We start from the raw sequence: 25,339 nt of genomic DNA on the forward strand, positions 1-25,339 counted from the left end.
GAGCCCTAATGAGAACAGACTCAGTTTGTGGTGTATAAAATAAGGATGTTAAGGACTAGTCAACTATCAAATAAGCTTATCAAATAGAGGTAGCAAAGGCGGAGGAGGGGGGAAGAGGAGATACTTGAAAGAGGCAGTGCTGCACAGAGCCTGTACCTGGGCTCTATGCCGCGCTGCTGCTTTGAAACACTGTGTGGGCGCTTCAAAGGCAGCACCACCTCGGCGTTTCAAAGCAGTGCCCATGCGACACTGCCCTTTCAGATCCCCAGCTCAGCTGTGCGGCACTGCCCCTTTGAAATGCCGCTTTGGAGTTTCAAAGCAGCAGTGCCACGTGGAGCCCTGGGTCAGCTGGGGACTCCCCATCTGATTCTGGACTCCACACGGCATTTCCGCACAACCCGGGATCAGTTGGGGAGTCCCCAGCTGACCTCGGGTTCTGGGGAAGTGCCATGCAGACCCCGCTCCAAGCTGGCATTTCTGGGCTCCGAGTGACATTTCAAAGCAGCAGCGCAACATTGAGCCCGGGATCAGCGGTGGACTCTTAAGTGTCAAATCTGGCACCCGTGTGCAGCCTGGAGCCCACAGGACTTCCCGCGGGCCCTGGGTTGCATGCAGAGTTCCGCATTCCTCCTTTGAAATGTACAAGAGCCCAGCAGGGCTCTTGTACATTTCAAAGGAGAAATATGGATGTGCCTATTGACTAGCTTAGTCGTCGATGGAAATTCCATTGACTACTCGACTAGTAAATTAACCAATATTTAACATCCTTACTATAAATTGTACTAAGAGGTAGGCCTTCCTATTGGTCTTGTGGATTAGGAGACATGTCTAGCCATCCCCAGCTAACTACTGGGCATGTTACTGTCAAGCAGTAAGTACTTGCTGGGAATGCATTTGCTCCTGCTCAGAGAGGTAGTAAAGTGTATATCTTGGCCTTTTTTCTTAACCCACTTTGAAAAATCCTGTAGCAGATGAGAAATGGGGCAGCTTTTCCACTCTCTCTCATTGCTCTGCAAGGGCAGGATTTGCCACTGCCATTTGCTTGCAAATACCAAGCAGCCACCTAAAGAGATATTTAATCCAAGAACTGGCACCACGTGAGTAGTTGAGCGAGAATAGTAAAGATATTCAAAATTGAAATCTGAGACTCACACAAAAGAAAGGTTCCCTACTGAGACAGAGGGCACCATTACATAAGCACAGAGAAGAAACAGCTGGCATTTGATTTATTTTTACTGCTCATAAGAAGTATATGCCTACAACTGAACAATGCCATACATGGCAACCAAAAGGACAGTTTACATTTAACAGTCACACGAGTCTTTAGCAACTGAAATCCAGAAGAAAAGCACTAACATTTATGTTCTTCCTTCCTCTTATGAACTCTAAAAAGCTCAATCACTATATATTGTTGAACAAGGTGTAATGTATACTTCTTTTAGAGAGCTTCTGCCATAACCTTCAAGCTAGGAGCCGGCCCTTCACCCCAGCTCCTACCCAACTCAAATCAGTCCCTTTCTAAGGCCTTTTCTCCACGGCATAAAAGCCTGTGTTGTTTTTTAAACCTGCTGTGCTAATGTTATTACTTGGCTGGAGGATCAGCAAAAGGCTCTGAAAACAAAGCAGAAAAATTGGTTTCCTTATGGAGTTTGAAAAGGTCATTTCTAGGACACACTTAGAACTCTTAATCTGCTAGGTTTAGAGCACCTTGCAAAGCTTCCAAGCACTACCTGGCAACTTGGTGCAACAATGTGGTGAAAGGAGAGATTAATACTTGATAAACTGGAGGAGCTTTACAAGAATCAAGAGAGTCTCTATTGTGCAGCTTTCCTGATTTCAGAACAGCTGACAAAGGCAGATGCTGAACCCGAACATCGCTGAGTTATATTTAAGTAAATTTTTGGTTTTCCCTGCAAGACCTAGATATCTACCTGTAGCATTTTCATGCACCAAAGATAGATAGGCCTCTATGGTAAGGCAGATTCAATTTAGACTACAGGACAGAGAGTCCTTTCTAGGTAAAAAGCCAATGCCCTACAGACATCCAATGTATGCAATCGGAATTCATGGCTAGAGGTATGTGGTTTGGGGTAGAATGTAGGAAGTATTATAGGCTCGTTAATATGGAACTCTGAATTCACCTTCGGTAAAAAGTTGGGGTGAGATAGAAGTATTACTCCCTGGCTGGTAAACAGAGTATATGGCACGTTGGCTGAGAGGGCCACCAACTCTCCCACCCGTTGGGCCAATGTTATAGCCAGGAGAAAGGCAATCTTCATAGTAAGCATAGGGATGTCACTATGGTAGCCAAGGGCTCAAAAGGAGGGTAAGTGAGGGTATCTAACACTAGCTCCAAGTCCCATAGGACAAGAAGCTTCTTGAGCGGGGGGTGCAGATTTATTAGGCCTTTCAAGAGGCGTTTAGTCATCAGATGAGCAATGATTGAAAAACCCTCAATTGACTGTCTAAATGCAGAAATCACTGAGAGATGGACCTTGATGGACAAGAGCCCCAATCCAGAATGGTGTAAGTGGAGTACATAGTCCAGGATACGATGCATTGGGATGGACATTGCATCGAAGTTATTGACTAAGCACCAAGAATGGAAACGGCGCCATTTATAAAGGTAAGTTTTGCATGTGGATTCGCATCTGCTATAGAGTAGTACTTGTTTCACTTCTTGGGAGCAAAAGACTTGTGCTATGGAACCAGCTAGGAACCACGCCGTGAGGTGTAGGCAGTCAATTTGGTATTGTGGCATAGACAGTCCTGGTTGAGTGAACAGGTCGGGTTGTTTCAGTAAATGATATGGTGGTTGGAGGGACATTAGTAGGAGGAGGGGGAGCCACGACTGTCTGGGCCACAATGGGGCTGAGTATCACCGGGGCTCTGTCCTTGATTATCTTCTCTAATACTCTCAGAAGAAGAGGAACTGGAGGAAAGGCGTAGAGAAGATGGTGAGTCCAGTTTATGAGAAATGCATCTCCCAGAGATTTAGGTCCCAGAATGGCTCTGGAACAGTATTTTGGGCATTTCGTATTGAGATGTGTCACAAAGAGATCTATAGAAGGGTGCCACCATTGCTGAAATATGGAATGGGTCACCCTCGGGTTGAGCTCCCACTCATGCTGAGGAAAGAAATGTCTGCTTAAGGCATTGGCAATTGTATTGTCCTTGCCTGGGAGGTATGTGTCCACAATGGTAATTCCATGGAGTATACACCAATCCCATAACTTTGCGGCTTCCATGCAGAGGGATCTAGATCGGGCTCTGCCCTGATGGTTGATGTAATAAACTGTGGTAGTGTTGTCGGTAAAGATTTGAACTGTCTGGCCACGAATCTTTGGGAGGAATATCTTGCATGCTTTGAATACTGCTCTGAGCTCCAGAAGATTTACATGCTGAAGGGCTTCTTGTGTATTCCATCGACCTTGAGCAAATGTACCCTCTCAGTGGGATCCCCATACCAGAAGAGATGCGTCTGAAGTGACTTGAACAGTAGGGTATGGACGATAGAATGGAACGCCGGAGAGCATGTTGGTGGGAGAACCAGGGACTGTTGAACCATTAATTGTACCTCCACTAGTCTGTGTACATCGCGATTGCCTGGGCGATAAATGGAAGCCAGCCAATGCTGTAGACATCTGAGGTGTAGTCTCGCATGTTGTGGCGGCCATGTGCCCCAAGAGTTGCAGGCAGGTGAGTACTGGTACCTTTGGACTGGTGGAAAGTGTCTGCGTAAGGCTCTGTATTTTGTGGAATCTTTCCAAAGGAAGATAAGCCTTGGCCATTATAGAATCTATTCATGCCCCAATGAACACGAGGGATCTTTGCAGAATGAGTGAGGACTTTGGTACGTACAGTACGAGACCTAGGTCTGAAAATAACTGCCTTGTGATTTCGGTGGCACAAAGTGCGTGGCCGTAAGTATGGGCCTTGATGAGACAGTCGCCCAGGTACGGGAAAAACATGATGCCCTGGTGGTGAAGATACGCAATGACCACTGACAACGTCTTGGAAAAGACCCTGGGTGCTGACAAGAAGCCAAACAGGAGGATCTTGTATTGAAAGCACTGTGTGCCTATGACAAACCTCAGGAAGTGTCTGTGAGCTGGCTGTATCATCATATGGAAATACACATCCTGCAAATCAAGGGACGTGAACCAATCTCCCGTGTTCAACGTCGGGAACATAGAAGCTAGAGTCACCATCTTGAATTTGTGTTTCCTGAGATACCATTTGAGACTTCGAAGGTCCAGAATAGGTCTCCATCCTCCTGACTTCTTCTGTGTGAGGAAATAAGAGTAAAATCCCGTGCTCTGGAAGTGTTCGGGCACTGTCTCTACCTCCCCAATCTCTATGAATCGAGTGACCTCTTGGATTAAGAGGGCATGATGAGATGGGTCCCTGAAGAGGGACAGAGTTGGGAAGGAGGTAGGAGGAAGGGAAAGAAGAGGAATCAAATATCCTGATGTTATTAGTTCCCGGACCCAACGATCTGTGGTGATGGTAAACCACCTGCGCGGGTAAGGTCTCAGTCGGTGATGAAACTACTTCTGTGATCCCAGGAGCTATGTCAAGTGAATGGTTCTGAGCCCCTCGATAGGACCATCAAACTTGCTGCCTGTTGTTCTGAGGATTGGGGGTCCTACCGGTCTGCAGTTTACATCTTTGTTGTCGGGGTCTTCCACTGTTGCTCTTGCTGCCTATATCTGGGTCCCATGTATGAGATGGGCCTTTGTCTGTAGTAGGGTGTATAACGCTTTCGGTGATAGGTGGGAGTGTACATCCCTAGCATTCTCAAAGTCGTTCTGTAGTCCTTGCCCAAGTGCAACACTTGATCCGTCTTTTCGGTGAAAAGACTCTGCCTATTGAAGGGCAAGTCTTCAACCTTTGTCTGCAAGTCCTTAGGGACTAAGGCCAACTGCAGCCAGGACGACCTTCTCATTACCACCGATGTTGCCATGGCACGCGCTGCTTTGTTGGCAATGTCCAGGGAAATCTTCAAGCCATTGTTGATGCCCCGTAACCCTCTTGGACTACTGATTTTAGAAGTTGCTGCTTGTCCTTAGGCAAATGCTCTAGTACTGCCACCAGCTTGGAATAATTGTCAAAGCTATGGTTGGAAAGGTGGGCAGCATAATTCACCATTCGAAGGATGAGCGTGGTGGAGGAATAAACCTTCCATCCAAAGAGGTCTAGTCGCTTGGACTCCGTATCCATAGTAATGTTTTTGTGCTGTGATGTCTTAGCTTTTTGCTGAGCTGCATCAACAACCAAGGAATTTGGTTGCAGATGCGTGAACAAAAGTTCTATCCCCTTCAAAGGGACAAAATATTTCTTGTCTGACCTCTTGTCTGGGGGCTGGGAAGAGGCAGGTGCTTGCCAGATATAGTCCACAATCTCTAAAATTTCCTCATCGAAAGGTAATGCCATTTTCGAACTCTGAAGATTTTTTAGGAGGCAATGTTATTTCTGTTGGACCTCCGTGAGGTGTAGTTCCTGGGATTCTGCTACCCTTTTGAAAAGGTCATGAAATTGACGAATGTAATCTGTGGGAGAAGACTCACCAGGGAAGACTGCATCGTCTGGCGAGGAAGATTGATCTGTTGGAGATTGGGCCTGGGACTGCATTTGTTCAGGTGCAGTTACTTGTACTGGTTCTGGTTGCCTAGGAGGAAGGGGAACATCTCCAGACGATGTAGGCGGTTGTGTAGAAGCCTCTGGTGGCATTGGTAACCTGGAACTGCTGTGAGAGCATTGCTGATGACAACGTGGGGATCTAGAGGAAGAGTGCCCCAAAGAATATCGATGGTAGTGGTAGTCGCGATGGTGATGATAATGGTCATGGTAATAATGCCTGGGGGAGTAGTCTGGTGTGTATCACCTTCTGGAGTCATAACGGTATCTGGAATATGACGACTGTGTGGGTGACCTAGGAGAACAAGATCTGCGCCTGGCATACGATTGAGAACATGAATGCCTGCAGTATTGTTGAGGTGACGGTGAGTACTGTGGCGAACGCCTGTGATGTTGTGATATGGACATGGAGCGAGTTTCCTGCAGAAGTGGCACAGAAAAGACAGAGAGGCTGGTGATTGCTGCTGAGGAGAGAAGACCATTGGTTCCGGGCATGGAGTGGGTGTTATTATCCTTTTCAACTTGTGTTTAGCCTTTCCCCGCACCGGTGATGGGCTTGCCGCAGAACGGGATCTATGGTGCGGTGGTGCCGTTGCGCAACCCATGAAAGGGTCTATAGCAACGTGAGTTGATGGCTCAAGCATGCTCCGCCGAGACATGCTCGGTGTCGGCGGGGCGGTTGGTGCCGATGTCGGCGTGGATGAGCCACTCTGGGACGCTGGAGGAGATGGTGCGGGTGTCGGTGCCACAGGCCGCACTAAGGAGATCGTGCCTGCCCATGCCAAACGCTTTCGTTTGACAGGTGCCGGGGCTGACTCAGGTCTTAGAGCTACGGCTGGTGTCAAAGCCACCTCCCTGTGAGAGGAAGGGCTCAGCTCTGCAACGCTACGGCTGGACTTGTGCTGTTCAGCATACCGAGGTAACCTCGTTCCGAGGTACCTGGCTTGTCACTCACACTCTTGGGCGTAGCATTGGGGCCGCAGACGTTGATGGTCTAGGCGGCTTGGTGTCAGCAGGCTGTAAAGTCTTGCTGAAAAGAAGCACTTTTAACTGCAGCTCGCGATCACATCTTGCTTGGGCAGTGAGCTTGGGGCAGTGCGGGCATTTTTGAAGTATATGACTCTCGCCCAAGCATCTAATATACATCAGGCATCCGTCAGATGCTGGCATGGTGTACACTGCATACACTTCTTGAAACTGGGGGAACCTGGCATATTGAACTGAAGAGAATTTTAAGACTAACACAAAGTAAATAACTAACACACTAATAACTAACTAAGTATGAACTATTGGCTAACTATTAAAACTATTTTACAGATTTCGTTGTCACAGTTGAGGAGAAGGGGTTTGCTCTGCCTGCGACCGTGAATGGTTAGGAGGAACTGGTGGGAGCCGGATTGCGCACAAGCTCACAAACGGTGCAAACGGCGCAAACAGCACGCGCTGCTGTGCACGCGCGGTCTGGCTGAACCACAGCTGACGACTCTCCAACTTGTGGCACCGGGACGAGCCCGACACCTAGAGTGGAGCACCCACGGGGACACTTCCTGAAGAAGTAGTTTATTTACACAACTATCTTATGATCCACTTCCCTACTTTTAGTTCCAAAACGTATATCCATCCCAAATACGATCAAACTAGATGCTACTACAGCAAATTACAGTAAACAGAAATCTGATCAAACTAGATGCTACTACAGCAAATTACAGTAAACAGGAGATTGACTTATAAATCAAAACTGTCAGGAAACTTTTATGTTAAAATTCATTTCAAGTTTCCTTTCATACTAATTTTGAGATGTTAAAGCTCCACCAATTGGAGAGTGAGGGAAAGAAGATTATTCTCACACTCCCTCATACCAACAAAAAATGCTTACTCTATCCCTCCTATGATTCAATAATTCTTGAGAGATGATTTCCCTGGTCAGGAAACTTACAAAAAGTATATTGTACATTTTTCATTGGGCCTCAGTAAAACTCCTGATTGCCATGATATATTCACAGCCTTCTGTTTCCTTCATGCATCTGAGAAAGGCGGGTGCATACATTTAGCTCACTTGACAAGACTTCTTGTTTCCTTCTCTGTGAAATCCACATATACCCAGAGGAAAAAACAAATCAACTCCCTTCACAAAGGCTCCAGGATTCCAGACATTTCCATGATTCTATGAAGGTGGGAATAATGTGCATCTCTTTCTCTTGAGAACAAAAACAGCCACACCGAGTAATCGTCTCAAGGTGTTAATCAGAATACCAAACTACATCAATAGCTTTTTGTCCTGAGTCACAGCTGTTAAAAAATGTATAGTGACTGACAAATGTCATTTCTTTTTCTGTTTATAGACTGACCATGAGTTGTTGGGAATATTCAATACTCATAATTTGAATGCATAGACTACATGGTCCATTCCAGTTCATTGTCTGGATAAATGTAACTCATATTAGTAAGTTTTTTGGTGTAAGTACTTAAGTGCTTTCCAAAAAAAATTTAGACAATATTCTCTTAAAATTTGCTGCCTTCATGAATACTTTGTCAGAATTCACATTCAGTAGACTGTTTGAACAAAATGAACATATAAGGGCAGGAAACACTTTCAAAGGGATTTTCTTTAAAAATTTAAACTTATAGCCATGGAGAAATTCTTAAAGCAAAGATCCTTCTCTGCTCTTTACTAAAAGCATTACCCAAGAGTTGTTTTCTATTTCAAATAGGGATGTAAAATCCCATTTAATCAGTTAACTGGTGGCCTGTGGGTAGGGGCTGCCCCACAGTTGGGCTGGAGCGGCCCTGGAGTGGGCCACCACACCGTACGTCAGGTAAAAGGAGAGCTGCTCCAGCCCAGCCGGGCCACTGGTTAACTTGTAACCTGTTGGTATGGTATCACCTGGTAAGGGTAATGTTTACCGATTACCTGGTTAACCACTGACATCCCTAATATAAAATGTTGTTGATGCTGGTAAACAACTACTACTTAGAAGCTCCCCGTTAACCAAAATTCCAAGAAATATTTCTGAACAAATGCACCACAAAGCCAGAGATTGTTCTAGAGGGGACTGGGCTAGATAACCTCTCAAGGTCCTTTCCAGCCCTCTGATTCCACGATCCTTTGAATAGACTACTAAACTCCCTCAGACATTTTCACCATTATTTCAACCACTAACAACCATCCATCAAATTTTCTTTAGAACACTGCTACACCAGCATCAACTTCCACGACACCACGATCAGCTTCACAATGGAACCTGACAGACAGCTATCTGCAAGAACCCCAGGGATCACCACACCTATCTTCACAGGTCCAGCACTCCAATAAATCTGTTATCTACAGACAGGTACTCAGATAGCACAGAATATGCTCCAAGGAGAAAGTTCAGAATACAAATTTTAGCACACTTAAAACTGCTTTCACTAGACAAGGACACTCCACCAGAGAAGCAGATTTTATCAGGGAATGGGCCTTTCAAATACCCCAAGAGAATCCTCTTCAATACAGGGGGAGAAAACCATCAGACTCTACACTTCAAATTGTTATCCTCTGCCCCACACTGAAACCTGCATGGGTATCATTACATAATACCAATCCTTACTCAATGGAGGCCACATATTGAAAGAAATGTTTCTCCAGCCCCAATTCTGGCCTTCAAATAATCTCCCAACCTTGCCAAGCTCATAAGAGAGCTAAGTTCCCCACAGGCCAGGATACAACAATTTAAAGAGGCACAAAACCCTGCCATAACAACAGATGCAAAGTTTGCAGACATATCTCCAGTATTACAGTGATTAATATCTCTCATAACACACCTTTTAAGATCCATTGAACCTGTCTATCACCTTCATAAGAGGTGTACCTCATCCAATGCAGTTAAGTACTCCAATAACAGCTATGTGGGGGGAAAAGAGATCACTATACTCTTAGATTAATTCAGACAGAAAAATAATAAAAAGACAAAAACACCCTCTAACCTATATGGACTTTTCACAAAATGATCACCCTACATCTGAATTCTCAGTCCTCATTCCCAAAGGAAATCTGCACAGCACCTTCAAAAGATGAGCCTGGGAATTTACATTCATAATTCTACTTGGCATAAAAAAAATTATAGACTTAATAAAGACACTGAGTTACAAATATGTAACTCACCAACCTTCCTTTGTCCTATGACTTTAGAGGTGTTCCTCCCACTTAACCATGAATAGTCTCTTACAATATGCATTAATCTATCCCACCTTGTATTTAGCTGTGACACGCTGTGAACCTTTCCCAGACCTCAATAAGAGCTCTGTATAAACTCAAAAGCTTGTCTCTCTCACCAACAGAAATTGGCCCAATAAAATATATTCCCTCACTCATCTTCTCTCTCTAATATCCTTGTACCAGCACTGCTACAACAACATAGCAAACAAGCAATATTTTGTTCTGTGAGAGCTTCTTTTTAAGCCCTTGATTCAGGAAAGAACCTTGAGCATGTACTTAAGCACCCTTTCTGTAAAGGGATATTTTCCAGAATTGGGGCCTAAATTCTTGTTCACTGAGACATGCTTCTGCTAATCATGCTGATGGTAGGAACACCTTTGACCTTTAGCATGCAAGGGCAAAGCTCAGAGGTAGGCCTGTCTTTGGGGAGGACTGTACTCCCAGCATACATGCACAGAACCCCTCCAAGCTGCTCTAGAATAGGCCACACACAACAGGCATGCTATACTCCTCAGCCAGATGTAACAATACTAAGGCAAAACGGGATTCAAAAGATAATGTGGGAAGGCTTCAGAAAGGAAGCAATTTCCAATTGCCTTCTGTCATCCAAAAAATGAAATGAAATTAAAGCTAGCAAGAGGGTCAATAAAATACAGGCTGAACATTTCTAGTCTGGCACCCTTAGGACCTGACTAAGGATGTTAAGTAGCGATTAATTTGCTAGTCAAGTAGTCGATAAAACCTGTGAATTTCAAAGTTGGAACCTCGCGTGGAGCCCAGGACCAATAGGAAGTCCTGCTGACCTCGGGCTCTATGCTACACTTCCTCTTTGAAATGTACAAAAGCCTTCTCTGGGGACACTTGTACATTTCAAAGCTGACACGCCGCATGGAGCGTGGGGTCAGCTTCCCCAGCTGATCCCAGGCTTCACCCAGCATTTCAAAGTAGCAGTGCTGCGTGGAGTCCAGGGTCAGCCCAGCTGATCCTGGGCTCCATGCGGTACTGCCACTTTGAATGCCACAGGGAGCCTGGTGTCAGGCTCCTCGCAGCATTTCAAAATGGCAGCATCACATGGAGTAGCTGACCCTGGGCTCTGTGCAGCACTGCTGCTTTAAAGTACCCCCTTTTTCCTCCCCGCCTTGCTGCCTCTATATTATAGGGGGGGGGGGGGAACTAGTTGACTATCCTGTTGACTATCCGATAAGCATTTGCTTATCAGATAGTTGTCTAGTCGATTAGTCCTTTACATCCCTAGACTTGACCAGTGCTGAACCAAAGAATTTGCTGGACCACAGGAGGTCAATATTGTCTAGCAGCATTACCAAGAGCTTACTATGCTCTTAGAAGATATTTAGGGATACATTAGAGCTAAATAATAGCATAAAACTCTGAGAGCCAGGACTGGTGGCTTGGCCACACCCATGGCAAGTGGACAGCCAGCTAACTAAAATCATGCCGGACCATGGATGTTGCCAGACCAGAGAGTGCCAGACTACAGAAGTTCAACCTGTATTGTACAAAACACTCCCTCAAATGAATAAGCTCCTTCTTTATGGACATAAACCACTGTAACCTGGAGGAACTAGAAAGAAAGGACAAATGCCAAATGAGAGAGAGAGAGAGAGAGAGAGAGCGAGCGCAGCATTTATTGCAATAAGCTAGCTGCCAAAGAGATTATTAGCACAATGGACTAAATTAATCCTTGGTGTAAACTCTAGAATTTCCATATGCAGGCCTCATCTCAATGATGGCAAGTAGCTTCAGAGTAAACAGCTGCCATGATGACAATCAGCTACATAGAGCATGATCAGTGATGTTTACGTCCTTGCATTCTCTCACTGTGCACATATTTTGTCAGAGCCAAGTTTTGAAACATTAAACAAAAGAAACTAAACAAATCTTCCGATGGATGCCAAGAAATGAGGTTTTCTGCATAGGGATGCTATGAGAGAGTTCTGTTACTTTAGCTAGGTGCAAATAAAGTTCCTAGACTGCAGTGTCTAGGAACATAGTCTAGCAGTCTGTTCATATTACTAATGCAGCTTTCATATATGCACAACTACTTTAAATTAAGATGCTCTAATATTCTCCTATCACTTCAGACTTTGAACATCTGCAGCAGGGTTGCCAAACCTTAGATCCCTGACACAGAACAAGAGCAAGTCCAAGATCAGCAGCAGAGACTGTGACTACGTTTAAGTTTCCAGAAGTCTAAAATTTCTTTTTACAGCGTAAATGAAGAAAAGTCTGAATGTACTTGAGACTCTTTATGAGATGTGTGGATAAACGTAACTCCTCCCTTTTGAGTTTTCTGGGCTTCTTCTGACAAATGCAAGGAAGCAAGCAATAATAAACTGTACAAAATGAGATTTTAACAAGTAACCAGCCATCAACCAGCAAAGACCTATGACCCTGGGATTGATTTCACTTGAGACTTGATGTTTCACTCTTCCCATGAAGAGAATACATTGAAATGAACATTTTTGTTGATAAATTAATATGCTATCTTCAAATATAACAACTGTTGGTTTCCTTTTACCATTTATTAATATCTTTCCCCAATTACTCTGTTCTATTTTTAACCCTAAATGCATCAATTTTCTTCTAATGGTATGATACAGATTTCACCTAATCAAAGAACAGCAAAACTTCTGTGAAATGAAGTCAGAACCATGAGAAAATCCCTCAAAGATGTTTATAATTTGCCTTTTGTTTTTTTAATCAGTATGGTTATCTGTCCCAGTTGAAGGACAATGGGAACTGCATGACAGGAAGGAATAAAAAATCGAAGAGGAAGAACAAAGGACTCAGGAGATCTGGGTTCAGTTCATTTGAGTAAATCATTTAATATCTCTCTATCTCAGATTCTTACTTGTATGCTGGGGTTCATGGACATTTCTTTTTCCTACCCTATTTAGGTTGCAAGCTCTTTGGGCAGGGACTGCATCATACTGATATATACCTGGTCAATGCCTAGTAGAGGCCCTGTCTCAGTAATAACAACAATACTACTTTTCATAGTCATAATTTTAGTCTAACGAAACAGATTTCTTTAGATAAATGATTTTGTTGGCCTGCATGTTGCTCATAATGGTAAGCTCTTCCCAGAAATCAAAAAACATACCTACCACTCTATCTAGGTTAAAGCAATTGTCCTTTGATTCTAGGAATCACTTGAATGGAGACTGAAAATCTGACAATCCTACAAAGCATGGAACCTCTGGATGAAGGTTCTGCCTGCACCAGATTTAAATAGTCCAACTCATTTTCCAACTGTTAAAGCTCTTGACTTTCTCAAGCATACATAGTTTTCCTAAAATTAAATACGAAACAAGCAGCATGATCCAGCTCCATAGAATCACCTGATCTAAGTAACCAAAGACTGTGAATTTAACAAGAGCTTGGTTAATTTGGTACAGTCTCCCATGCTGACCATCCTTTTGGTTACCACAAACAATGACCGCCCTGTACCTTTAAGTGGGGAAGGGGAGAATGGGTATGTTTGGCTGGCTGGCTGAATGAAAGGAACAGTGCTTTATGGCTGGTGGGATGATAAAAATGGCTGAAAAAGAGGTCAGCATGGTTAAAGACTCATTCCCTAGGAATGCAGGGCTTAAAAGGGGTAACCCTGAACCTGAATCCTCCCTTTTACACACAGCAGGCTGAAGTAGGACCCACCCCCTCCTACCTTTTTAGGTGGGAAAATACTAGGTGTCGTCAAGACCTACTATGGGTATTGCACTTTTTTTAAAAAGGTACTGGGCAGGAATTTTCCCCTTACAACTGTATTATTTTAAGTGTAGGGTGGATGTCCAGTGCAGGCACTCTAGAGGAAAGGCATACTGTGACTGGAAACATGACTTGGAAAAAGGCCTAAAAAGGAGGTGTTCATTAAGGGAACAAATGGGGGGACATTGGGGTTTCCTAAGATTGGTATGGCAGGGAGCCAGCCCCCTCATTCTTATAGCTTACCTAAGTCCTCCTATGAGGGGAGTGGATGGTAAGGTCCCAGCATTTGCTGGAGGGACCTAGATGGAAAAAAGGGGGAGTTGATAAAAGCCCCCAGGTAATTATGGAATAATCATGGGGTTACCTGCCCTGTATACTTTATCTGCCAGATAATCCCAAGCATCTAATAATAAAGGTGCAGCCTGATTAAAACTGTATCAAATGTCTCTTGTCCTTTCAGTTTATCCAGACAAAGGCTTGTCGGTTGACAATTCAAACTAGCTCTCTATTGCAATCCTACAAATTCGTTGGAAGCTCTTTATTACTTGTGCTCTCTCGCAGGGGAGCTGAGACATTTTAATGTTTGGAAATTGCTTTGAGATCTTTGAAGAAAAGGTGCTACATAAGTGCAAATTATTACGGAATATGTTTTCTACTTATCTGCTTGGATTTTACACTACTATCCATTACTATAACATCTGAGTGCCTCCCACATAAAGTCAACAGCAATAGCAATGTCACAAATGGACTTCATGGAATTTCTGGCACATCTCCTTTTTAGAGTAAATCCTCTTCTCACAGTTGAAGGCTTTGATTTTTTATTATTGTTTGCATTTATTAGAATTCTCTTTTGGTCTTGGCTTTTTTGTGTAGGTTGATTTATTTCAGGTTGATTGATTAGCGTTTGGGAGTAGCAATATTGAAAGTGTCATTCTAGTGGTGGAAAAGCCTTTGGGAAGAGAAAGGTTTTTTCTGAATTTCCTAAAGACGGCCAGACTCTGGAATTGTGCACGCGCGCGCACACGCACACGGCTAGAGTGCAAATGGCACCTTTGTCTGCAGCAGCTGTTTTAATAGCATGGTTAGATTATTATAATAGAACACTGCTAACTTCTTAGGCCCTATGGGTGTTCTGAGGTTGCTTTGCCAGGGAAAAAAGTTTTGAGTTGTTGTCATATAGCAGGTCAAGTTTCTTGGGAGGAGCAAGTCTAGTCTCACTTCCTACGTGCTAGGAAGTCCCTCCTCTCCCAGGATGTGCTTCATGCATAACCCAGCTCCTCTATTGTCAGCAATTGACCCGCTGATAAGAAAGAAAGCACTTACCAGCAACTGCTTGCTGGGTGGGTGGGGAAAAGAGGACAATGGAGGCGGACAAGGATAAACAAGCATTGTTTGGGTGATTCAGGAAGGAAAAGGTAGAGAGCTGCAGAAAGTATTTTAGCCTTTGGTGTCTGCAATCATAATTGCACTGCTGAGAAATAATATCTTTTAGATTTCTACAATAGAGAAAAAATCTCAGAGCAGAAGTATAGCTGTTTTAAAAAGAAAGAGATAATCTTGTCTACAAATACCTCCAGTAGACACAGACAGTTCTAATGGGCTGCATCCAACTTTCTTTGTATTGTTTTTGTGAATTATGGAGCAAGAACATAATCCACACAATACAGAACAATTGGCTCATTGCACATTATAGATCACATTATACTCTATATGCATTTTAAACACAAATGTACATCATAGTTACTTTCTGTACTTGCATCCATAAATTGCAACTTTGACAAGCACATACAAGTATTAAATGGCTTTCAGAAATATTTGTTATGACATCAAAACATAAGAAGCCTATGTAATGAATTTTAAGAGTAAATCCTGGCAATTAACCAGTAATTATTCACATTGTTTACGCAACTGTATATACATCATTATTAATAATGGTAACTCCATCCAATTCGAAAGGTGTAAGAAAGTTGACTTCTAAGGCTATGTCTAGACTATGGAGGTTTTCCAGAATACCAGTGGTATCCCAGAAAAACTCCGCCACGTCCAGGGAATGCGTCTGCTCCTTTGCGTCTTTTTTTTTTTTTTTTTGCAACAGAGCAGACACATTCTTTTGGAAGCCCTGTCTTCCTCCTTCTACGGGGAAGAAGGGCTCTTCCAAAAAAGGAGGATTTTCCGAAATTTGGGCCAGTGTAGATGGGAAAAGCCCATTTTGCGTACTTTTTCCAATAGATAATCATAGTCTAGACATAGCCTAAGAATGTGAAAGCAAAAGAATAATTTTCAGGTAACTTTGCTATGAAAGGGACACTATTCTTCTGCACAATTGCATCAGCTGATGTTTTTGCTAAAGGAAGTACATACTGATCAGAAACATGGGAATTGTTAGTAAATATGCTTGCAAAAGTCTTTTGCAAAGCAACTACTTCTGACCCATTTTCCAAAGTTCAATCCAATCTGCTGCTTTTGGATATAATTCTTTTAAAAGGATGTTTGTTTTGTGCTATGGTGCCTCAAAAGTTCAATGGTTTAATTTCCCCTTTTCAGTCAATAAAACCTTAGCAGAGAGGAAGTGTGGTCTTGTGGTTAAGGCACTGTACTCAAACTTAGGAGACATAGAGTCAATGTCAGCTCTGACACAGGCTTCCTGTGTGACATCACGCAAATCACTTAATCTCATTATGCTTCAACTCCTCATCTGTAAAACACTCCTCTATCTCACAGACAATATGTGAGGGTAAGTTCCCTAATGCTTATGGGATGCTACAGTGACGGGGGCCCTATGCTATAATCTTCTCAGATAGAGAACAGTAATACCAGTGAAAAGCATGTCATAATCTGGAGAAAGTGAGGGTTATATCATTGTTAGCATGAAACAGGTACCTACATTTCCAACACATAATGGGACCAGATCCTGAGAAGTCATGATGCCAATGAAAATTGCATAACTCCAACTTTCAGGATTAAGCCTAAAATTGGAATTTTAACATCTGCCCTGGCACCCATAACTCAGTCCCATGGGGAGCAAGTATTAAAATTTATGGGCAGAAGCCTGTAAAATAAAATTAATGTACTTTGTGCATAGTATATAAACATATAAACAGCACATTGCATATAATGGACAACATGGTACCGAGTCTGGACTGTCTTCTTCATTTTAAAGTAGGCTGAACAAAGCATTAAAAAGGCATGAGAGGTTAAAAAAAAAGCCCTTCAATGGCTTGAATATAGACTCAATCTGAGCGACTTTGGCAGGTAACATAATGCTGGTTCTTCCCTCCCTGCTTCTAAATCTTTCTACAAATATCCAAAGTCTTCAAGGTACAAAGCCTGGAAAAGAGGCATAAGTAAAGTAGTAATACAAAGTGGGCCTTTTCACCTGCTATTACTCTACAAACTGATTGGCATGTACAGGGATATTGGTTAGGTGTAAAGAAAGATGCCACTGCATATATATTTGCATAGATCCAAGTGACAGAAACACTTGCATTTAAAACACAGAGCAGCTGCAGCAACTTTTCCAGCCAAAATACTAGAAAAACAACCACAGAAAGTCTCCCAACTTACTTGTGAGTTTGAATTTGGTGGTTATTCCTTTTCTGAATAGTTTCCCATACACATCCAATTACTATGAATTTTTACAGGAGAGGAATGAATCAGATACCTAGCCAATTCTTCCTTTTACTATCTTATCAATATAGAAAATGATATATTATCAGATTAACCCAAACTTTAAGGTTATGTCTACACTGCAGGCTTTTTGTGCAAGAACGACTGTTCTGCGTAAAAACTTGAGGGGCGTCTACACTACACGCACATTCTTGCACAAGTAAATGTACAGTAAAGGGTCGGAAAAGAGGGCTTCTTGTGCAAGACTTATTCCTCTCCACGAGAAATAAGCCCTTTTGCCCAAGAGCTCTTGCGCAAGAAGACAGCGTGGACGGGCAACAGGGGTTTCTTGCGCAAGAAACCTGTATGGCTAATATGGCCATCAGAGCTTTCTTGTGCAAGAGAGCAACCACACTGCCATGGACGCTCTTGTGCAAAAGCACATGGCAGTGTGGACGCCCTCTTGCGCAAGAATTTTTGCACAGAAACTCTTGCGCAAAACAGTTCTTATGCAAGAAGCCTGCAGTGTAGACATAGCCAAGAACTCCTGAAACCCCAAAAGTGAATCCTTTGTCAGAACATCTGCATGGGATGGTTTTATTGACGGTAGACACAATTTTTTAAATGTAGCTACTAGCATCTATAAACAACCATAAAAAAAACTGATTTTTGTTAACGATGATGCATAATATGATATAAATATTATATTTAGTTTTAAGTTGGATATGTATGGTGATATGTATGATCAGAAAACTGATCTAAATGCATGTGGATTAGCATCAGACTCCACTATAGAGCAAATTATTTAATCAGAATGCAGTTAATGCGGTGTCTGTGAGAAACAAGAAGTTTTACCATTTGAAGAAACATGACAAAGTACTCACCATCATTTGCTGAATATGAAAAGTTTCAGGCCCACTAGCAGAGAGGCGGTTAGGAAACAAAATCTCAACAAAAGATTCAGGGAGAGTGCTTGGTCCACTGTTGTAAACCTTAAAGTGTAAAAATGCATATAAATACAAGTACACATGTAAAAGATCATAAATATAAAATTATTGCAGAACTGTAATTCTCTTCATTGACTTTACACAATTACTCAGAGGGAACAGGGGTTACAGATATATTTCCAAAGTTCACTCATGTTCCCCATTTTTGAGAGTATTCACTAAGAACTCTTATATAATGCACGGGATACAGCAGTAGGGCTTAGTTTAATTTTTACTCCTTTGATATTTAGTATTTTCACCCAGTGTACACAGTGAACACAGTATTGATGTACAGTGGCAAGTAAACAAAAAACCACATATCAACTTAAATGGCATGTGGCTTTTGTCTATTATATGGAGACATGGTCAATGATTACATTTTGAATGTGTTAATAATACTGTTTAGAAGAATGAAAAGAGCACTGCTTTCCCTATCAGTGGAATTCCTTTCCATTATAATAACTACTGCATTATAATTTGTGTGTGTTTTTCTTAAGGAGCACAAACCAACATGGACTGATGAACTTGGCTACTGGACCTCTGGGTTTAACAACTGTGTTGATAAGGAATACACTTGAGCATCCTTAATGCAGGTTTAGATTTTGGGGAGGTTCAACAGAACAAGATTTGACTTTTCATTGTAATCCAAAAGAGTGTCTAGCCCGAACAGAAAAGTTTCAGGCATAAAATACACAGCTTTCATAAAACACACACTCCTCTTCCCCGCAAAAAAACCACCCCTCAAAATATCCATGAAAAATTCATGTTTAAAATATTTTGCCCACATTTTTCATGGAAAGGGAAAAACATTTTCTGACCACCGCTAATACATACAAATATAATCAAAATATTAAACAATCCAATTAAAAACATTCAACTATGTTGAGATTTCATTGTCTAAATATATAATGTTCCACACCAGCATTGTTGAGCATCCGAAGGTCTATAAATATTAAAATACAAGTCTTCTTTCTTGAGGCATTGTATATATTTTGAGGAATGCATGAATAATAAAGAGGACTTGCTTAGAATGCCAAGTCTTTACAAGAGCCCTGAGGCACAAGAAAGGAGAGGAGGCTCCATCTACAATAAAGCATCACAAATACTGCCTGAAACATGAGCATAAGGTAACAAATTTGAAATTTAAAAATGGACAATCCCACCATGATAAGGAAAAATAGTTATTTTAATGAGAGGTATTTAGATTATACAACAAATTATGTACAACAAGCAAGGGCCCTTCCTTTTCTTGTGTGTGTGGTTTTTTTTAACATTTGCCTCAATGCAGATTTTCACAGATAAAAATTGCCCAAAACCTTATGGCTACGTCTACACTGGCCCCTTTTCCGAAAGGGGCATGCTAATTTCACAGGTCATAATAGGGAAATCCGCGGGGGATTTAAATATCCCCCGCGGCACTTAAATAAAAATGTCCGCCGCTTTTTTCCAGCTTTTAGAAAAGCCGGAAAAGAGCGTCTACACTGGCCCCGATCCTCCGGAAAAAAGCCCTTTTCCGGAGGATCTCTTATTCCTACTTTGAATAGGCTTGTTGTACATAATTTGTTGTATAATCTAAATACTTTGAAGTAGGAAAAAGAGATCCTCCGGAAAAGGGCTTTTTTCCGGAGGATCGGGGCCAGTGTAGATGCTCTTTTCCGGCTTTTCTAAAAGCCGGAAAAAAGCAGCGGACATTTTTATTTAAATGCCGCAGGGGATATTTAAATCCCCCGTGGATTTCCCTACTACGACCTGTGAAATTAGCATGCCCCTTTCGGAAAAGGGGCCAGTGTAGACGAGCCCTATGCGTTTTTATAAATTCATCTCTTTTCTGGTGAAAAAATTTTTACTTTTCTCCATCTGGAGAAGTTTAATAAATGGTAGGCAAATCATTAAAAACAATTAAACAAATTGTGGTATATACCATGCTTTCCTCATTATGAACCCTCTTTCTCTCCCCCCCACCTCTCTGTGACACACACGCACACGCACACACACACACACACAGTCTGCGTTTTAACGCACACACACACATTCTGAGGTTTACCACGGTACTGGAGGGCAGATTTGTGACTTGTTATAATATAATTTTCAATTTCTATATGAAAACTCTCACATTGCAACTTGTGTTTGCTTGAAAGATCAGGAGAGAGGGATATATTATTCATGTATAGATTCTATTCTTATACATTCTGTATGTTTTTCTTTTATGGAAAGTTATCATTTAGTCAAAACATCAGTACATCTGGTCTTTATCTATTTTCTAACCAATAAATGACTATGGAAAAACTGCAAATCCCCAAGAATAAATTCAGAGTCACAGGAACTAGGAGTCTGGTTCACAAGAGCTTTACCATACTGAAATCCCAGTTTGAACACCCTGCTTTTTCTCCTTTTTAATAAATAGCTACAGGCTGCGCATGACAGGAGAGGCTTAACTGCTCTGGACTTTAGCCTGCCCATAGATGGAGGCATGTGTTACCCATTATGAGTTAAGTGGCATCATGCCTAAGAGAACAGTGGAGAGAAAGAAGGGAAAATGAAAAATGATTGTTTACAATATTCTACAAATGATCCCCCATCCTCCCACATCTGCATGATCTGTCATCCCCTACTTCCATCTAGTGGTAAAAAAGGATGCGTAAAGGTAACCATAACACAGTCAAATAGTGAGATGAGTTCCTTTTGGTCCTATCAAAAGCTCTTGATCTAACATGCATCCCACAAGTTATACTGCACCAGAAGCAATGTTATCCACATGACAAGGATGATCCCATAGACCTGCACAGGTAATTTTGAGACACTGTCTCACATGTTTAAAATGAACACTTCTCACCCTATCCTGTGCTGTTAAACTCCCATGCAAACACAGATGCACTGCACAGTTCTGGTCCATTCTTTGCATTATTCTCTAGGAAGAAGCACTGTGCACACTGTAATGTTGACGTTCACATGCAGCAACCCTTGATCCTCTGGTTTAAGCACTATGCCACTGAAAATAATGGTTCTTACCTTTGGAAACTTGGACTGAACCTTAGATGTAGCACTACAACGAACAGAACTATTCATTCTGCATGTGATGAAAGTGAAAAAACAGCAGCAGCTCCCTGTTCATGAAACTGATATACCCTATTTGCAAATCTTTTAATAATATATTAAGATAAGGAAAAACACCGTCTCTACAGACTATTTTAGTCCACTGTGGACACAATATCCTAAAATGTACGTATAATACAGTATACTGGGATAAAGAAATGTGCACCAATCTCCCCAAACAATAAAATGTGCTATCAAGAGAAAAAGCTGTAAATGTTGGTCAATTTTACCTGAAGAGTGAAGTTGAGAGGCTGAAAAAGACATTCATAACTCTCCAGCTGAACAAAGTTGGATGCTTCCACAGACTCGCCATAAACAAAGGAAGTTGGGGAGACAGTTCTGAAAGGTTAAGACATGAACTCAGTCATCTCCATCTGTCATCTATATTAGATGTATTTGTGGATTGATAGTGTGGCATAGAGTTCATGCAGAGATTTAGGAGAGGTAAGTCAATGGAACCCTTTCCTTCCCACCCTACTGTCTATGCTGTATTTCCTCCTCAACAGCAGTAGTCAGACAAACACAATCTTAATGGCTCTTTGGAGCCTGCAAGTGCAGACATGCTAAAAATGAAAATGAATGACAAGGTTATCCAGACTTTTTCACATCTCAATAAAGGTTGAAGTTTGATGATATTCTTCTCTTGTCTGAGTAGGCTCACCCACATCTTCCACATTCTTGGCAGCTATGTGCACTAACTGGAGTTATGTGACTTTCTTCCAGTGTAGTGTGACAGGAAAACAAGCCAGAAACGTTAAAGGCTGACTTGGCCATAAACCCAATGGTTTACCCACATCCTTCACTGACTCACACAGTGAATTTAAATAAATGCAGGTATCTGTTCTCTCACAATTTGTAATAGTGCGCAAGTGGTGTCTTTGTCCTTTGCTAATGATAAAGTAGTGTCATGTCCATTAGCTCAGACAGTAGATGGTCATGTGACATGGATTCCCTCCCCACAAAGGATCCATTCAGAGGGTTGTTAGAAATGGTGGTAAGCATAGGGCTTGGAGTTTTGCAGACACCGAATGCTCAGAGTGGGATTCCCCGAGAGGAAGGTACATGTAAACCACACGAGCCCAGCGCACGTCATTATTCCACTTTGGTGTTGGGTCATCTAATTCCGAGTTAGTTACTGCCCGGATCGCCTCTTGGGATTTGAATCTTGACTCTCTAGAGCTAAAAGGTTTAGCATCAAATGGCACATCTAAAGGGTCAAGCACCTAAGAGTACATTTACACTACAGCGTTATTTTGGAATAACTGACATTATTCTGAAATAACATAGTGCACGTCTACACTACAAGCCTCTATGTCGAAATAATGTCGAACTAGAGGATGTCTTACTCTGACTCATGGTAACCCTCATTTCACGAGGAATAAGGGAAGTCGAAGGAAGAATGTTCTTCCTTCAACTTCCTGCAGTGTAGGCAGTGCCTAAAGCCGAGCTAAGCTATTTTGACTTCAGCTACATCAGTTGCATAGCTTAAGTTGTGTAGCTTAATTCGACTTTAGCCCTGCTGTGTAGTCATACCCGTAGTTTATAGACAACAGCTTTTTATGAGATCCAATCTCTAGAGAGGGACATAAGAATGGCCGCATTGGGTCAGACCAAAGGTCCATCTAATCCAATATCCTGTCTCCCGACAGTGGCCAGTGACAAGCGCCCCACAGGCAATGAACAGAATAGGTAACCATCAAATGGTCCGTTTTCCCATTCCCAACTTCTGAAAAACAGAGGCTAGGGATACCATTCCTTCCCATTCTTTCTAATAGTAATTGATGGACCTTTTCTCCATGAATGTATCTACAGAGACACACTAGGCCAGTGTATTGCAAATATTTCAGCCTTTATATGATGTGAACCTCTCTATTTTTATTCAAACTCCTTTCCTACTAAGGAGAATGGGGGTTGAAGTATAAACACAAGCTAGTTTTGACTATGACATTAAACAGAAAGGCAAACAGTTAGGTCTCACCATTATTCAGAGAATCCCAGAACATTTGACCCTAACCTTTGCCCTGGCAATTCTCAACCATATCTTCAGACATATCCTCTGGAATGAGATTTGGTTCATTTAGTCTTTTTTTTTCCTTTATTTTTTTAAAAGGCCTATCACATTCACAGAACTGCAACAACTTAAATCAAAAACTAAACTATCTAATGTTACAGGCTGGAGAAGAAGTGGGTGCAATAAATAAATCCCAGATAATGAATGATGATGTCCTGTTTTTGAAGTCTGGGAAACAAATCTAGAAAAAAAACAGCTTTCTGGCCACATGTAAACAAAGAAGAATGTAAATTTCCGCTGGATGAAATGTCCATGTTCTTGTTAGTGTTTTATTTTTATTTTTTGTCGTGTGATAATTGGTCACTTACCCAGTGATAGATGAGTCCACTTCATGCACCAGAGGCACTGCCAGGGTCAGAGTGTTGTCATGTAGCGATTCAGAGTGTTCTAGGTTTCCACTGTGTCAGAAAGGACAAATAAGCATGCTGTAAACCTACAGGCTTTGCAATCAATTACATGGGTGCAGTCATGCAGCTATTAACTCATGTCTGCCATTTACTCTGAGCCTCTGTGTGTGAGTGATGTATTTTACAGAGACTTTTAACAGTTACATCTGTAAACTGCATCCATACACACAAAGTTTGTCTCTTCTGGACTGCCTTTGTGCAGATGCTATATGGGCAGATCTACACTGCAGTTGGGATCATGCTTCCCATTCAGGAACACAGACTTGCATTATCTCTCTGTGCTGGAACAGCTGCCCTCTTAAGCTAGCCATCCAAAGAGGGTCCAGGAGGGCTTGTACTCAGCTTACTGCACATCCCCACCTGCAGTGCAGACACACACTCTAAGAGAGATGCTGAAAATGTACCTATAAGATGAGAACCCTTCTAAATTCACTTGACATGGAAAACTACTGCAGTAAAATAATGGCAAGTCTCCATCTTACATACCAGACATAATCAAAATAATTTACAATCAATCAAATTACTCACTCTATCTGCCATATTGTGCCGTTCTTTTCAAGGTGGGTCTCAGAACAGTTTGGTGGTCCTACGGTTCTCAAATCAGTAAATGAAACTATAGTTAAGCAGCTCCAAATAGTATTACTGGAAACTATGTACTTTGGAAGCCCTGCATACCGACGGAGGCCTGTACTCTAAAACATCCTATATCACATTTAGTTGTTTTTCAAAATGAAAGTCACATAGGTTTTTATTAGGTGTTATTACATGGCCTGGCAAAAGTCCAAAATATGGAGCAAAGAAAGAGGTGTATTCACCTCTCATTCACATACACAATCATGTCCATTTATTCCAATGGGATATACAGAGACATATTGTTTCTGGAAATCTCTCTGACCTTCCAGTTTTAGAGGCACTGGATAATAAAACCCACAAGTAGAAATGTGATATCATGTTCAGAGTCCGCCAAATATTACTTTAGATTACCTCTTCTTGGCATAAGAAAATGACAATCAAGAAGTTTCAGTCATAGGTTTTCTCAATAAGAAGCATATCACCAACTATACTTCCTTGGACTGTAAACTCATCAGCTCTCATAAGCTAAATGGAGTTGAGCAAAACTCTAAATCTAAAAATCCTTGATTTCTGAAAAAGTTTGGATCTGAATCCAAATTTTGTTGCTATATTGCTATCCTCAAAGCTGGGCCAAACCAAAGTTGAGATTCTTAACGTTCCTAAAAGTTTTTGAGATGATTCCAAATCAGTACTGTTGACTTCATATCATGCCGTGAGAAATATGTACTTTGGTGTAATTTCAAGTGATGTGGATGTCTGTAAATCGACAAAGCAGTTACAAAAGGTACTTTCAGAACAGCTTAGATCCAAATTCAAATGTAAAGAGTAAAGCCCATTTCCATTGCTGGTATACAGCATGTTTCCCACTGAGGATATGTCTAGACTGCAGGCTTCTTTCGGAAGAAGCTTTTCTGGAAGAGATCTTCCGAAAGAACTTCTGGAAGAGAGCGTCCACACTGCCAAAGCGCATTGAAAAAATCTGCTTTTTCAAAAGATAGTGTCCACACTGAAAGGACGCTATCTCGCATTTAAGCTGTGA

General features: G+C 41.9%; 1 protein-coding gene across 2 annotated transcripts in view; it reads right to left on the reverse strand.

Annotated features, from left to right (window-relative positions):
- The window catches only part of ITGA9 (integrin subunit alpha 9), a 339,039-nt gene that overhangs the window by 62,360 nt on the left and 251,340 nt on the right, over positions 1–25,339 (reverse strand). Inside the window, exons 21-24 of one of the 2 annotated variants that reach the window (XM_075921785.2) lie at positions 23,629–23,718; positions 21,480–21,588; positions 18,055–18,162; positions 10,968–16,891 (exon numbers count right to left, since the gene is read on the reverse strand). In XM_075921785.2, the coding sequence (XP_075777900.2) occupies positions 16,859–16,891; positions 18,055–18,162; positions 21,480–21,588; positions 23,629–23,718 (340 nt within the window). In that variant the 3' untranslated portion in view covers positions 10,968–16,858. Of the gene's footprint in view, positions 1–10,967; positions 16,892–18,054; positions 18,163–21,479; positions 21,589–23,628; positions 23,719–25,339 lie in introns of those variants that run through there. The other variant, XM_006124025.5, reaches the window with a different exon arrangement.

This window comes from Pelodiscus sinensis, chromosome 2 (assembly GCF_052426305.1).
Source record: "Pelodiscus sinensis isolate ZL-2025 chromosome 2, ASM5242630v1, whole genome shotgun sequence".
Classification (NCBI taxonomy): domain Eukaryota; kingdom Metazoa; phylum Chordata; order Testudines; family Trionychidae; genus Pelodiscus; species Pelodiscus sinensis.